We start from the raw sequence: 16,445 nt of genomic DNA on the forward strand, positions 1-16,445 counted from the left end.
GCAAGTATGCTACATACCTATCATGTCTAATAAATTCTACATCATGTCCCTGATGGCACTTCTTAATGCAGTTCACACATATGGCATTTCGATCTGTGGTGTTACAAGTGTGACATCTAAAAAGTAAAAACTTAACGTTATTTTTCTTAAACATGTTATTCAAAATAACTGCATTTTGTATCTATTACCCTATGAGCTTTGGCTTACAAGAGGGCCAAAAAAATAAATGTTTTGTGGCTCCAGTCCACATTCTATAAAGGAACTGAAATGGAATAGGTGAACTGCCTGCTCTATCTTCTGAGGAAAACAATTTGTAAGTTGTAGAAAAACAATTGAAACTTTCCTATCCATCGCTACCTAAAACAGTTTCTGGGAGAGGAATTTCCACTCATTTATGGTGATGTATGAAATACTTAGTGACTTATAAAGTTTTCCCCATATTTATGGTCCCAAACACAGGATCCAAGTAGATCGATCACAGAACTCAATGTGGACAAATAGTTATATTGTCCTTCTACTGGTAAATACCCAATTTACTCTGCCTTTGCTCACACATGGGGGGATCTAAAAATGCTAGCTCTTTGCAATACAGGGAAAAAAATATCACCATCTTCCCCTTTTTCTGGACTCTCAGATAATTTAGAAATATACCTGTAGAAATCATGCATGGGATAGCTGGTATAACTTGATATTTTATATAAACATTGGCCTCTACTAACAGCCTTTTCTATGGCATCTTGATTGTTCATTATTTTGTTATCTGTAATAAAAGAAGAAAAAAGTAAAATTCTAGAGGACCAGAGACTTAAGATAAAAAAATAGATTACAGGATTATTCTAATAGAATAGTCAAAGAGCTAAGAATAGAAAGGGATTTTCCTTGTGCAAGGTATTCCAACTAGAACAAGTCAAAATAATACTTTTTTTCTTTGAAAATAGTTCTCTGGAGTTACTAACTTTGTAGAGTAACAGAAGGAATCAAGTTATGGAAGTGATTATTATCTTTTCATGACATTTTGTGTATTTATAGGCAGAATGTAGACTCAACATACCTTTCATTGTCACATTAACACCAGATGCTAAAAATAAGCCTCCAAACCGGTTGTTAAAAATCTGATTGCCTTCTAGTGTTGCAGTTGCATGATTTGTAATTTCAATACCTGAAGTAAAATTTAAACAGCAGATGCATCACTTTATATAGTTTCTTAAAAGAAACCTGAAATACAGTCAACTTTTATATCAAATGTGTATTAACTCTTAACTAGGGAATAAAACAAATGTTTATTTGAATCACTGATAGTAACATTCACTTTCCACTGTTAATCCACTATAATGGCATGGTACAAGATGATTTATAACTTTTTCTTAAAAACATTTTTCCCCCTTTATTGATTTTGAGAGAGGAAGGGAGAGAGAGAGACATCGATGAGCGAGAACATTGACTGGCTGCCTCCTGCATGCCCTGCACTGGAGATCGGGCCCACAACCTGGGCATGTGCTCTGACTAGAATCAAACCGTGACCTCTTGGTGCATGGGTCAATTCTCAACCACTGAGCCACACCGGCTGGGCCATAACTTACTACTTTTATTAATAATGTCATTTTAAAATTTCTTTGCAAAACTAAGGAGAGGGTAGTGCCTAGAAATATGTTTAGGTAGCAGCGGGGTTATATACTGAAGAGAAAAGGAGCTAGATAGTTAGCTGGAATATTAGAAGTAATTGTTGACCTGGCCAGTTTGGCTCAGCAGTTAAGAGTGTTGGCCTCAAGCCCTGGCCAGTTTGGCTTGGCGGTTGGAGCGTCGGACTGTGGTCCAGAGAGACCCGGGTTCGGTTCCCGCTAAGGGCGCGTACCTCGGTTGCAGTTTGTCCCCAGCCCTGGTTGGTCATGTGGGTGGCAGCCACTCGATGTGTCCCTTTCACATCGATGTTTCTCTCTCTCTCTCTTCCTCTCCCTCCCTCCCGCTCTATCTGAACAAAAAATGGAAAAATGTCCTCGGGTGAGGATAAAAAAAGAAAAAGTGTTGGCCTCAGATCAAAGGGTCATGGGTTTGATTCTGGTCAAGGAAACATACATGGATTGCAGGTTAGGTCCCCCGGCTCTGGTTGGGGTTGTGTGGGAGGCAACCAATCAATGTGTCTCTCTTGCATTGATGTTCCTCCCTCCCTATCTAAAAATCAGTGGAAAAATATCCTCTGGTGAGGATTAACAACAATAAAAAAGTAACTATCTTCACTAGCAAGAAGTTGATGCGCGCGCGCACACACACACGCATGATATTTGGATTTCACCAAGATTTTTAAAAATGTGTTTGTGAGGCCAGAGAGATTGAATTTATCTGCATTCCTAATGGGAGCAGTACAAAGCCTGCATTTATTCTATCCCAATTAATGTTTCATAATTACTACTGAAGAGCAAGAGCAGTATTTCTTACAAGTTCTTCCTTAGAGTAGAAAAATCCAAAACTTGCATTAGGTACTCTCATTGTTAATAGACAGGCTTTCAGTCACTTTTGCAGCACACTTAGCACACCTTTAGTTATTAAGAAAAAGAATATACTAAAAACCATTTTAATGTATAGAAAAAAAAATCAAGCTATAAGAAAATACAAACCTGCAGCAAATCCATCAAATATTCTGTTTTTCCTTAAGACTGGATGACTGTTAGTGCTGATGAGAACACCTGCTTGAGCATTCCTGAAAATATCATTTTCTTCAAGGAGACCTATAATAAAATATTTCCTCAGATTAAGGCTAATGCATATAACAAATTTTACTAGCCTCTTTGGTGGTATTTAGGTTTTTTTTTTGTTTTTTAAGTTTCTTATTTAACTGCATTATAAAATTCACAGAATTACTTCTTCAGCCAAAAGGAAGTTCATTATTAATTCAGTATTTAAGGTAGGGTTTAGTAAAAAATTGTAGGTAACCATTCTAACCAAAAAACTTCAAGTTCCATGGTTGCAGGGACCAAGTCTAGTTTACTCACCATTGCATCCTCTGTGCCGGGCACATGGCTGATTATCACTAAACATTGCTAAGTTAAAATTAATTCCTTTGAAATATTTTTAGAGCCTTTTGTGCCCTCAAGTTTCAGTTTAAGCCCTGATTATTTCTGGCCATTACTATGATTCTTTGATCAATTTCCTTTACTGCAGTCTCTGCTGCTGCTGTATTTTCCCCAGGTTCCTACAGCTTTTTATCATGTCCCTTCTCTGATTAAAAAAACTTACATAATACAATTTTAAATTAACTTGCCATTTAAAACCTTCAAAATACTCCCCCAAGTTTCTTGTCTCACTACATTTACCTATGCTCTGAATATTTTTATCCTTAATACCTTTGGTTGATACTATTTCCTCTTCTGGAATGTCTTGTACTCTTTCTTCCTAATGTCACTTCCTCTGGGAGGTTTACAGTTTCCTTCCATCAAATTTATTATTAATTCTCTTCTGGTAGTTGAACAATTACTAAGTGTCAACCAAGGAATCAGACTTCAGGTTTTCAAACACTGAATCCATCACTTACTAACTCTGAGTGGGCAAATAACTTACTTATCACTGTTTCCTTGTCTTTAAAAATGGACATAATTATCACCTACCACATACGGTTATTATGAGGATTAAATTAATACATGTAAAAGTACATAGCACTAAATAAGCATTATAGCAAATATTACTCCTATAAAACCTACTTATATACAGTGAATTATAGTTAACTATGAACTAGTGTTTCTCTACTCCCTAAAGATGTGAAACATGGTTTTATTTTTGTAGATATCTGACCCATCTGGTATTTCACCGTACTAACCTCTAAATTCCATTTCTCCTGGAAAAGACTATTCTAAGTTCCTGCCTCTAACTTCCTCAAGTACTATTGCTAGATCTAGTCCAAATGCCACACTGTATATACAAAGCCTCATATGATTTGGGCCCTGCCCCCTCTCCAGCCTTAACTTCCAGTACCTCTTGCCTTACTAAATAAATAAACCACTTTCAGTTTCATTTAGACTTTTGTTTATAATGTGCCACTCCATTAGACTGTAAACTTTCTGGATGTAGTACTGTTTTATTCACCATTGTATCTTTAGCATCTGTATCACAGTGGTTGGTACAGAGGTGTTCCATTAGTAACAACACATGAAAGAGTGAAAGAATTATGCTTTCTATACCTGAAATGGCTTGCTTTCCACATGCCCCCACCAATTTTCTGAGAATACTCAATTTTCAAGACACAGTTTAAGAATGATTTTACTCCATGAATCTTTTCTCAGCACCTTGCAAATAAAACCACCATTCTATATTGTTTCCTCATTATATCTTGTAAAGATTCCTATCAGAGATATGTTACTTCATTATAAAACCTCTTGGAGAGTCTATGTCATTAACAGAATCATCATTGCTTGGTCTCAGTAGTCAATTTTGTTGGTTAAATCTTGGTATGTCGCAGTAACTAGCTATCCTTCCATGTAAGGTTCAGTACACAATGTGGAGTTACTGACGTTTCAGGAATGGTGATAAAGTTGTATTAGACAATTTTCCCCAGTTTTTCTTCATGAACATGAATTTTGCAAAGGGCAGGGACTGTGAAACTTTCACCTCAATACAGTGAGTTGACCTTTATGGATACCAAATTCAGCATACCTTAGCTTCATCAATTCCATTCTTTAACAAACAGTTATAAACAGGTACAAAGCAATACTTATCTATTACAGACATTTTCATATATTTACAGACCAATTAATTTCTCACACCTACTTCTATAACTTGACTTTAAAATGTATTATAATATATCACTCTTCTGAATAATAAAAAGTCCGGAGAGGCTGTGAACAAATTCTGCTACTTAAAAAATGCTTTACTAACAACTGGCACACTCAAGGTGGTTATAGAAAGAAAAAAAAAATTCTGTAAACATTTGTTTCTTTTAACTCTAGGCACTAATCTAAACCATCTCAAGATTTGATAAGAAAAAAAATTGAGATTCACTCATTTATAACATGTTAATTAGCAATGTCATTGATTGTTAAAGATATGGAAGAAGAATAATGAAAAACTGGGGTTTTTACTAATGCAAAATTAACAACAATACCTCGACCCCCATTAAATATACAGATGCCACCATCTCTTCCATCATGGATTTTATTTCTTCTTAGTGTAGGGTTACTATCTGTCTTAATCCACACTCCAGCCATTGCATTGTCAAATATTTCATTGTCTTCTATACAGCCCAGACCTACAAATGCAAAAATTTAGGTTATGTTTTTTAGAGAGTATATTCCTAAAGACTATTAGCACTGAGAAAAAGATTAAAGATTATATATACATACCAGAATTATAAACTAGAATCCCACCATTCTGTCCTCCCCAGATTTTGTTGCGCCTAATTTTGGGGTTGCTTCCAGTCCTATGGATAGAATACAAAACAATGTCATTTTAATTGCTTCTACTCCCACATCCCATGTTAGATGAGGTAACAGTGGAATAATCCACATTAATCACAGTAAAAATTAACTATACAATGGAGTCCTTCAAAATGCTCTGAGAGTCTTCAGTGAAGAAACTGGTTTCGCCCTGGCCGGTTTGGCTCAGCGGTTAGAGCGTCTGCCTGCAGTCCAGAGAGACCTGGGTTCGGTTCCTGCTAAGGGCACGTACCTCGGTTGCAGTCTGTCCCTGGCCCTGGTTGGGTTGTGCAGGTGGCAACCACTCAATGTGTCCCTTTCATGTCGATGTTTCTCTCTCTCTCTCTCTCCCTCCCATCTATCTGAACAAAATATGGAAAAGTGTCCTCGGGTGAGGATTAAAAAAACAAAAAACAAACGAGCCCTGGCCGGTTTGGCTCAGCGGTTAGAGCGTCCGCCTGCGGTCCGGAGAGACCCGGGTTCGGTTCCTGCTAAGGGCATGTACCTCGGTTGCAGTTTGTCCCCAGCCCTGGTTGGTCGTGTGGGTGGCAGCCACTCGATGTGTCCCTTTCACATCGATGTTTCCCTCTCTCTCTCTTCCTCCTCTCCCTCCCACTCTGTACAAAAAATGGAAAAATGTCCTCGGATGAGGATTAAAAAAAAACAAACAAAAAACACAAACGAAACTGGTTTCATTTAGATTAAATCTATTTCCCACAAACACACTTAGCTATACTTTATATATTATTACTATAAATTTTTTTATCCTCACCCGAGGACATTTTTGCATTTTTATCTTGAGATAGAGCAGGAGGGAAAGAGGGAGGAAAGAGAAAGAGAAACATTCATGTGAGAGAGACACATCAAGTGGTTGCCACAACCCCAACTGGGGTCGGGGACAAACTGCAACTGAAGTATGTGCCCTTAGCGGGAACCAAACCCAGGCCTCTCTGGTACACAGGCCGACGCTCTTACGGCTGAGCCAAACCGGCCAGGCATTAATATAGTTTTTTTTTTTTTTTGTCTGTTTTTTATCCTCACCTGAGGACATTTTTTGATATTTTGTTCAGATAGAGTGGGAGGGAGGGAGGGAGAGAGAGAGATATCAACGTGAAAGGGACATATCGAGTGGTTGCCACCCACACGACCCAACCAGGGCCGGGGACAGACTGCAACTGAGGCACGTGCCCTTAGCGGGAACTGAACCTGGGTCTCTGCAGACCACAGGCTGACGCTCTAACCGCTGAGCCAAACCGGCCAGGGCTATAGTTTTTTAATATGTAAACTAAATGGAGGGGGTAAGATGAAGTAACTATTATTATTATGTACTCCCCTCATGTAAAATCAAGGGTTGTATTATATGATTAGGACTACTATAGCTCCAAACACTGCTAAAATACAGGAAAGAGGGGTGTGAAAAACTTAATTTTACAGAAATAGTATAAAAACAAAAGTTCCTACTTATGGGTGCTTATGACATGCCAGGGATAGCTCACAAGTATTTTTATATAGCTTTCCACTATCCATGTATGATGGGAGTACACTGAATGTTGTCCTCAGCTAGTCCAAGAAAAGTTATAGTCTGACAAATTAAGCCAAGAGTACGATAGAGTGTAAATATACACCCACAAAAAAAGGATCAAGATTGAGCACTGAAAAACAAGAAAATTTCTACACACCCCACATATTCCCTATTCCCTCCCCAAAGAAAGCCAAATGTGAAAACATTTACCTTATCTGAACCCCTGAATACATATGATTATAGATATCATTGTCCTCTAGCACTCCATGTCCATTGTCATAAAAATAAACACCAACCTAAAATTAAAAAAAATTTTTTTTGCAAATGACAAGTGTTTACAAAATAATTATTTCCCATATAAGAGTCCAAGAAAATCTTACCTGCTTGCCACTGTGTATCCTGTTTCTTCTCAGTACTGGAGTGCTGCCAGTTGTCACCCAGACTCCAGCCAGAGTATTACTATAAACTTCATTCTCTTCTATTACACCTTGTCCTTTCTCATGCTAAATAAAAGATACACTGATTACGATACATATTTTGTATGAGCAAAATATAGTTTATAGTGTATTCCCCTCTTTAAAGACAGTTTTAACAAAAAAAATCTTTTAATTTTTGTTCTTTATCTGTTTTTTTTTTTTTTTTTTTTAAATCCTCACCAGAGGACATTTTTCCATTTTTTACTCAGATAGAGTGGGAAGGAGAGAGAGGAAGATGTTCAATTATGTTTCAACATAAATTCAAATGAAAATGTGCTTTATCAGAAGATAAAAATATTTAAGCCTACTGTTACTCGTAGTGTTTTCAGTGATAATTACTTTTGGAAAATTTCAGAAATTCATACAGTAGTCACACTGGTAAAATTCCAGTGCGACAAACATAACTCAGACCAACAATCAGTTGTTGTTATGAGTTTAGCCCATATTGCCAATTATAATAAAAAACTAATAAAAAGGGGGTATCTCCTATGCCTAAATTGAGTCAGTTGATTAAATTTTATAGAACACTACACACACTATAAAATTAAAAGTCATTTATATATACTGGCAGAAAGAACAGGAATCTTATTTCATTTCATTAAAGACCATCACAGATTCATACTCTAAAAGTTGGCCTACCTCAAACTAGACATAATTCTGCCCCTTCCTCTTCTCCCCTGGTTTTGATGTAGGAGATTCTAGAACTGTATTCATGAACTTACCACATAAATCCCACCATGCTGGCCATCATGAATTTTGTTATGTCGAACAATCGGACAACTGTTCGTCCTAATCTGAATTCCTGCTAATGCATTTCCTATTTAAAAGTAAAAGTTATAATGTCAACATATGGAGCCTAGTGAAACATAACTAAAGTTTTACATTATATAGCAGTAAAAATTCTTACTAGAATTTTAGTAAAAGCACAATTCTGCAAAATATGTAATATTTAGAAAGATATTCATGGCCCATGAATATTATGGGAAAAAACTAGGGGAACTAAGTGTAAAAAGATGCAAAGGATTGTAGGCAGTATAAGTATAGTGGTTAAGGGTAGAGACTACTGGCCAGGCTGCATAGTTTTAAATTCCAGGAATTCTATTTCCTGTGTGACTTTGAGTAAGTTATTTAATCTCTCTGTACCTTTGTTTCTTGATCACTAAATGGGGATATTTAATAGTATCTACTTCACAGGGCTGATGTGAATATCATATCACTTAATTTAGATAAGGTGCTCAGAATAGTGCCTGGCACTGAGTAAGCTTTATGTAAGTATTATCAGGTGTTAGCAAAGGAGAAAAGTCCACGAACATATCAGTGTCTAGCACACAGATATCCAGTTGTTTGCTGAATTAATCTCTCAAAAGTTTTAATGAGGATTAAGTATTTTCCCTTTCTAGTTAGTACCGAAGTACCAAACTACCATATCTGTTAAACAATGGAATTAATTTAAGGAAACTATAAATACTCCTTGAAACTATTTATCTACCTTGTTTATATTTTCATCCCTGGTATCTGGCATAATGCCAGGTACATAGTAGGTATTTAGTAAATGTTTGTTAAGTGAATAAATATCACAGAATAATCTTTAATGAGAATTTTATAGAAAACCACATGCTTACCATAAATGTCATTTCCTTCAATAAGGCCTCTTCCATCACCAAAGATGTAAACTCCCCCTTGATTTCCATTAAATATAGAATTCCCTCTATAATTACATGAAATAATAAAAATAAGCATCTATTCAGCAAAGCTTTGTTGTTTTATACAACTGATTGTAAGGCCACTCATGGTTATGCGACCTTGAAAAATTATTTAACTTCTATAATACTCAGTTTCCTATTTCACCCAATGAGGGACTCAGACTAGATGATTTCTAAATTTCCTTCTAGTTTTAAGACCTAAAGCTTTGGAAAAGCTATCTAAAATCTGAGCCAAAACAGCATTCTTAAAAACTCCCCTCAAAACAGCTAACACATTCAAAATAAGTTTTTAAAAGCTGATCTAGATACATATGCTGAATATTAAACAAAATGAAAACCCCAATACTCTTTCATAAAACCAGTGGGAAAACAAAATTTGACAAAAATACGTCATGTTCTTTAAGTAAATTATATAGCTTGTTCAACAGTCTTAACCAGTATCTTTAAGACTGGATCTATTGCCCAGCCAGTGTGACTCAGTGGTTGAGCACTGACCCATGAACCATTCCTGGTCAGGGCACACGCCTAGGTTTCGGGCTCGATCCCCAGTAGGGGGCGTGCAGGAGGCAGCCAATGGATGTTTTCCTCTCATTGATGTTTCTATCTCTCGCTTTCCCTTCCTCTCTCTCTAAAAAAATCAATAAACTATTTTTTAAAAAAGAGAGAGACAGGCTGGTTCCAAGAGAAGGTCACACAGCTCTTTTACTCATCTATAATGCATTTTGATGAATTTAAATTTAAAATCACAGCATTTAGAAATATGATATCTGTGATAAAGTGATATCTGTGGATAGCTTAGATCACCAATAAAAAAGGAATAGAACACATAAAACAATAAATGCAATAGCGATGCTCATTCAGATGCACAGACTTTTTATAGTAGTCAGATGTCTAGGAGAAATATTAAGAGTTAAAACTAAGTATCTTGCTTTTTCTTACAACATAAAACAAAGTAAAAAAGTAATTTCCATTCATAATACATATAAATACCTTATTGTTGGGTCACTATTTGAGGTAATCCATACACCAGCAAAGTTGTTTGCATAGATTTTATTCTCTATGAATTGTCCTCTTCCTTTTTCGTGAACATATATTCCTCCAGTCTGCCCATGATGAATTTCACATCGAACCACTGTGGGGTTAGCATAGGCTTTTACTTCAAAGCCTGCTATCCTGTTTCTGTGTATGTTGCAACTTTCAAAGTAACCCTGAAGAATACAGAAATTAAACCTGGAGATGAGGCTAGTTTCCAAAAAGAAACAAAAATGTACACCTCAAAATTAAGTATCAGAGATATTCAAGAGTAAGAACACAGATATACACTAAATTTCAAATGATAAACATGGAAGGAAATGTTTTAATTTTAGTACAACAGAACTACAAATCCTCTAATTAGTCTGAATATATTCAATGCCAGGAAAGAAAAATAGGGACAGACGTATTCAATAAATGCAAATAAATACCACTACCCAATAAATATATCTATCCTTCAACAAAAGATTTGTTAAGTATTAAGGAAAATAAATCCTTGTAGCCTTAAAAATGTCCCAAGAAACTAACTTCTAAAAAGCTGACCTAAGGATATAATCAGAGCCTACAGAAAAAATAATTTTCATCCTAGCCTAATAATAGTCAACCGGATAAATAAAATGTTTTGAAGACTTACGCTCATGGTATACATACTGTTATGTTAAGTGAAAAGAACAGTATATACTTTAAGGTAGTATACATTAAATATGATCTCAATTTTACTTAAAGAAAAACAATCTGAAGGATTAAACAGAAACATGAAGGTGTGATCATCCGAGTAGTGGTATTATGGATGATTTTTTAATCCTTTATACTTCTCTGAATTTCGTAAATTTTCTATAGTGGACATGTTTTATTTACTTTATAATGAAAATAAAGGTACTCTAATTCTCTTATTTTAAGTTCTAAGACTTAATCAAGATTGAATATTAAGAGAAAAAATAAGTTATTTACAAGATGGCACTTCTAAAAGTCATTTCATTCCCCTTGTCTCTCTCTTCAAAAACAGAATGTGCTCATGCCTGTTTTGGCAGCACACATACTATTAACTGGAATGATATAGAAATTAGCATGGCCCCCTGCACAAGGATAATACACAAATTTGTGAAGTGTTCCATATTTTTTGCAGTACTCCAACGTCCTCATACCCTTTGATTAGCTTGGAAGAAACAATTAGTCAAAGCACAACATGTAGCACTAAATAGCAAAAACTGTGACTTTTCACCACACACACACACACACACACTAAATGTGTTCTCCTCTTGTTAAATTCCCTTTAGCACTATTTTCTTATGCTACTTCCATGTACTGACCTGTACTATTTTTATATTTGTCATATCCATTTGTAGCTGATCATAAGCTCCCGAAGAGAATTATCCAACTATACAAAACTTTACATAGAGCAAGCACTCAAGTAGGACTTGACAAACTTTTTGCCATAGAAATCCAGAAGAGTTTAAAACAGGATGTAATTCTGAATACTCTAGTATACTACATATTTAACTTCAGAAGTAGTTTTCAGGTTTCATTTTCTAGAGATAAAGTGCAATTACCTATAATGTACCATTTTACATTTGAATTATCTTTTTTTTTTTTTTTTTAATTGGGGGTTGGACTGGGCTGGTGTGGTTCAGTAGGTAGAGTGTAGACCCACACACTGAAGGGTCTTGGGTTTGATTCCTGGTCAAGGGCAAGTAACTGGGTTGCAGGTTCAATCCCCAGTCATGATTGGGCACGTGTGGAAGGCAACCAATCGATGTTTCTCTCTCCCCCTCCCCTTCCACTCTCTCTTAAAAAAAAAAAAAATCAATGGAAGAAGTATCCTTGGGTGAGGATTAACAACAATGAAATAATAATAATAATTGGGGGTTACATAAAACATAACTTCTTTGAATATAAAGAAGTTTTTTCTTCTTTGATTTTACACCAAATAAATGTACATTAGCTGAATATACAGACTATAATGGTGAAACTGAGCATCAAAGAAACAAAAATAAATTTAAAAAGAGGCTAAACTAAAAATAACTTGATGTTCTACTGCAATAAACATTTTTCTAATGCTTTTCATTGAAAAGGGAGCTCAATTAGTCTCCTAGTCTCTCTATACAGTAGTGTTAAATGACTTATCTGATTGGTAAACCTGGGAAAAAAATAAACCAGGTAAACTCAATTCAGCTTCACCCTTTTCCTCATGGAAGTGAGCTATCCTTAAGGTATTATGCTTTCTGCAACTACTCATCAATACTGCCTATGACCATGTGGGTAAACCTATTTAATTTGGAAGTTCAGTTAAATACACCCAATTTGGTTCTCATTCTAAGCTGTATCTTTCAACTTGACCTTTAAGAGTAATAAAGATAGTATGTTATCCTCCTCATGCTACTTCACAGCTTTATTTCTTAATTTGCTCAGAATGTGGCAGGGAAAGGTGTGCTATTTATTGGGCTTCCATGAAGATTCCAATAGCAGGCCACTGTCATGTACTGGTATCCTAGTTAGACATACAGTAGTACTATAATTATACTGTGCTACACATTGACTAAACATTATTCAAATGCAGAAATCCTCTTTCTCTGTTTTCTTTAGGTTTTAATTTTGTACAACGAGAGAGTCAGCTAGATCCACAAGTTTATTTAGGCAAACAGCAGACCATTCTCTTTATTTTTCCTTACCCAGAGGCCCATACTTTAAATTCTTTTAGCTGATTCTCTGACCTACCTCCATATTATTATTATTGTTATTGTTTTTAATCCTCACCTGAGGATATTTTTCTATTTATCATCAGACAGAGTGGGAGGGAAGGAGAGAGAGAGAGAGAGAAACATTGATGTGAGAGAGACACATTGACTGGTTGCCTCCTGCATGACCCCATCAAGGCCGGGGATAAACCACAAATGAGGTATGTGCCTTTGGCCGACGCCCCAACCACTGATTCGAAGCAGCCAAGTGTACCTACCTCCATATTATTAAGTAAAGACTTGTATTGCTATATCTTGAGTTTTCAGTTTTAGGTATTACCTGACAGTTACTATTATGGAAGATGAGAATTTAACTCTCCTGTATTTCTACCCTCCATTACACACATTCACACACTGTATTCTTCCAATGTTATATCATAATTTTGGTTAGATTAGTGTGCTATTCAAAGCTGAGCCATATAGTATATATATAGACTTTGTTGCACAACTTTTTATTTTCCCCGAAGTTAGTAATTACCTTGTTCTTCTCCTTCGCTTAGAGCTCTAGTGATAGTCTAATCTAAACTTGCTGCCAGTTGTTCAAATTACCTCTTAATATATTTATATTCCCATTAGGTTTACCAGTTTATTTTCCTAAATATAAGTAGGTTTTACAACCTGCTCTAGTCTGGACTGGTTGCCCTGGTCAAAGGCACAAGATCACTTCCCATATTTAATTCAGATCATGGTTAAAAATGTTTCCTACTTCTAAGTTTGTAAGCTGTATCTTTTTTTGTTGTTGTTGTGGTACGTGCCCCTAGCGGGAACCAAACCCAGGACTCTAGTCCCGCAGGCTGACACTCAACTGCTGAGCCAAACTGGCCAGGGCTGTAATCTCTATCTTTTGTTTTAGGGTAACTTTCAAGAAAAGAAAGCAGCAAACATTTTTTTTTCCCTTCATATCTTAGAACCAGAAGCCTCTACCAGTGCTACAACTGTGATTTTATTACATTCAGAAAGAACCACTGATTGAACCTATCTCATTATTCTGGGTTAAAGGGCTCAGGTTAATGTAATTTGCTTTAAATACTTATCAATGAAATGCATCTGTTTTGTTAAGGGATGCTTTTACTGCAAAATGGTCTAATAATACAGTACTGTAGGTAGAATTTAGAAAGAATTCTACTTTGCCTCTTAAATGCAAACCACAAAAGTGCCAACATTTATACAAAACTTTAAAGGCACAAACGTTTGGTATCTGGTAGCCAACGATACCAGATTGCTAATAGCTTCTTCTATATTTAAAATAAAAGCTTAGCCTTGGCCTGTTTGGATCAGCGGTTAGAACTCCGGCCTGCGGTCCAGAGAGACCCGGGTTCAGTTTCACTAAGGACACATACCTCGGTTGCACTTTGTCCCTGGCCCTGGTTGGGTCATGCGGGAGGCAGCCACTCGATGTGTCCCCTTCACATGGATATTTCTCTCTCTCTCCCCCTTTCACTCTATCTGAACAAAAAATGAAAAAATGTCCTTGGGCGAGGAAATAAGTAAGTAAGTAAGTAAGTAAATAAATAAAATAAAAGCTTAGCCCTGGCCAGTTGCCTGCGGTCCAGGAGACCCTGGTTTGGTTCCACTAAGGGCATGTACCATGGTTGCAGTTTGTCCCTGGCCCTGGTTGGGTCGTGCAGGAGGCAGCCACTTGATGTGTTCCTTTCACGTTGATGTTTCTCTCTCTCTTCCTCTCTCTCCCTCCCGCTCTATCTGAAGATAAATGCAAAAGTGTCCTCAGGTGAGGATAAAAAAATAAAAAAATAATCCAGAGAATAAAGAAGAGAATGAGTGAGAAGACATAGATGAAACAAAGTCAGCAATGAATTGACAGTTGGTGGAGGTGGGTATATAGGGATTCATTACACTATCCTGTTAGAAAGAGTCCGTAAAACAAAAATACATAAAAAAGAAATAAAAACCAACCAAAAACAAAAAAGAGACAAGACTATAGAGACAGTAAAGAATACAGCAATGTAAATAATAGAGAAGATAGCCAAGTTTCTAAAGAAAGGAACACATGAACAGAGAAGTATAAGTAAAACACAACATTAACAACAACAAAACCCACATAAGGACAGTGAAACAAAAAATCTCCACCAGAAAGGAAAACAAACAAAAACACCCCAAAACCTTGGACTTCTCTGCCACACTCAATGTTAGAAATATAAAAATGACTACAGAATTCTGAGGGAAAGAAAGTACAGGTATAGGGAGAAGCTGGAGAAACCACAGCGAGCTGGAGCCACCGGAGTAATGGAGGGGAAAGTTCCAGTTGCAGCACTGAGAAGCGATCAGCTGAAGAAGCTGCAGAACTCTAAAAAAAAGCCTACAAAAGTCTCTAAGCTTGGATTTGCCATAGGTAGTCCGACAACAAAGAAAGCCTCAGCCATATCCATCAAACTTGGATCAAGTGAACCTAAAGAAACTGTTCCAACTCTTGCTCCAAAAACCCTTTCAGTAGCAGGGGTTTTTTTGTATCCTCACCCAAGGACATTTTTTGCATTTATCTTCAGATAAAGTAGGAGGGAGAGAGAGAGGAAGGGAGAAAGAGAAACATCAATGTGAGAGAGACACATCGACTGGTTGCTACCCACACGACCCCTACAGGGGCTGGGGATGAACTGCAACCCAGCTACATGCCCTTAGCAGGAACTGAACCCGGGACTCTCTGGTCTGCAGGCCGACACACTCACTAACCACCGACCCAAACCAGCCAGGGCAGTAGCAGCAGCTTTTAATGAAGATGAAGACAGCAAGCCAGAGGAAATGCCACCAGAAGCAAAGATGAGGATGAAGAAATTTGGAAGGGATACACTAACAATCAGCAGGACCAAACCCCTTTAATAAAGGAAAGCATGGGTTTTCTGATAACCAGAAGCTATGGGAACGAAATATAAAATCTCATCTTGGAAATGTCCATGACCAAGACAATGAAATGACATGTTTTGAAATTGGGGTGTGGGTGGGTGTAAAGGAAGAGTTTCCTTTTTAAGAATTGTATAAGATGCCCTGGCCGGTTTTGCTCAGCAGTTAGAGCGTCAGCTTGCGATTCAGAGAGACCCAGGTTCGGTTTCCGCTAAGGGCACGTGCCTCGGATGCAGTTTGTCCCCGGCCCTGGTTGGGTCGTGGCGGAGGCAGCCACTCGATGTGTCCCTTTCATGTTGATGTTTCTCTCTCTCCCTCCCACCCTCCCACTCTATCTGAACAAAAAATGGAAAAATGACCTTGGGTGAGGATAAAAAAAAAAAAAGAATGGAGCCACTTTTTTTTTTTAAGACTGAGTGATAAACTAATAAATGTGAGTTTGAAATTAAATGTAATTTATGTTTTATATACAGATTTCAAGCCATTTGCTAATTCTGTGGTTTCATCTGGTTAGTTTCCAAAGGTTACAGATAATTAACAGAAAATCAGAAATGGTACCTTTCTAAGAATTGCATATTTCTTTAGACACAACTATTAGCACAGTAAGAGAGAAACAAAAAGTTATTATTGTCTGTTTAAACTGCAAGCTATTACTCTCTAACTTAACACCCTTATTAACCTAAACTTTCTGGCTCCCAGAGAAGGGGGAGTGGGGTGTGTTA

General features: G+C 36.8%; 1 protein-coding gene and 1 non-coding gene across 3 annotated transcripts in view; one reads left to right on the forward strand and one right to left on the reverse strand.

Moving 5' to 3' along the window:
* The window catches only part of FBXO11 (F-box protein 11), a 98,421-nt gene that overhangs the window by 1,420 nt on the left and 80,556 nt on the right, over positions 1-16,445 (reverse strand). For both annotated transcript variants that reach the window (XM_036263054.1, XM_036263055.1), the window contains 11 exons: positions 10,091-10,308; positions 9,020-9,105; positions 8,120-8,214; positions 7,302-7,424; positions 7,132-7,217; positions 5,328-5,404; positions 5,090-5,233; positions 2,613-2,723; positions 1,052-1,159; positions 652-760; positions 18-116 (listed from right to left, as the gene is read on the reverse strand). In XM_036263054.1, the coding sequence (XP_036118947.1) occupies positions 18-116; positions 652-760; positions 1,052-1,159; positions 2,613-2,723; positions 5,090-5,233; positions 5,328-5,404; positions 7,132-7,217; positions 7,302-7,424; positions 8,120-8,214; positions 9,020-9,105; positions 10,091-10,308 (1,256 nt within the window). The remainder of the gene's footprint in view (positions 1-17; positions 117-651; positions 761-1,051; positions 1,160-2,612; positions 2,724-5,089; positions 5,234-5,327; positions 5,405-7,131; positions 7,218-7,301; positions 7,425-8,119; positions 8,215-9,019; positions 9,106-10,090; positions 10,309-16,445) is intronic.
* On the forward strand, positions 11,150-11,253 carry LOC118631278. Its single transcript, XR_004959767.1, has one exon. It is a non-coding gene; the product is annotated as a U6 spliceosomal RNA (small nuclear RNA).

The sequence above is a fragment of the Molossus molossus genome, unplaced genomic scaffold (genome assembly GCF_014108415.1).
Source record: "Molossus molossus isolate mMolMol1 unplaced genomic scaffold, mMolMol1.p scaffold_m16_p_15, whole genome shotgun sequence".
In the NCBI taxonomy this organism is placed as follows: domain Eukaryota; kingdom Metazoa; phylum Chordata; class Mammalia; order Chiroptera; family Molossidae; genus Molossus; species Molossus molossus.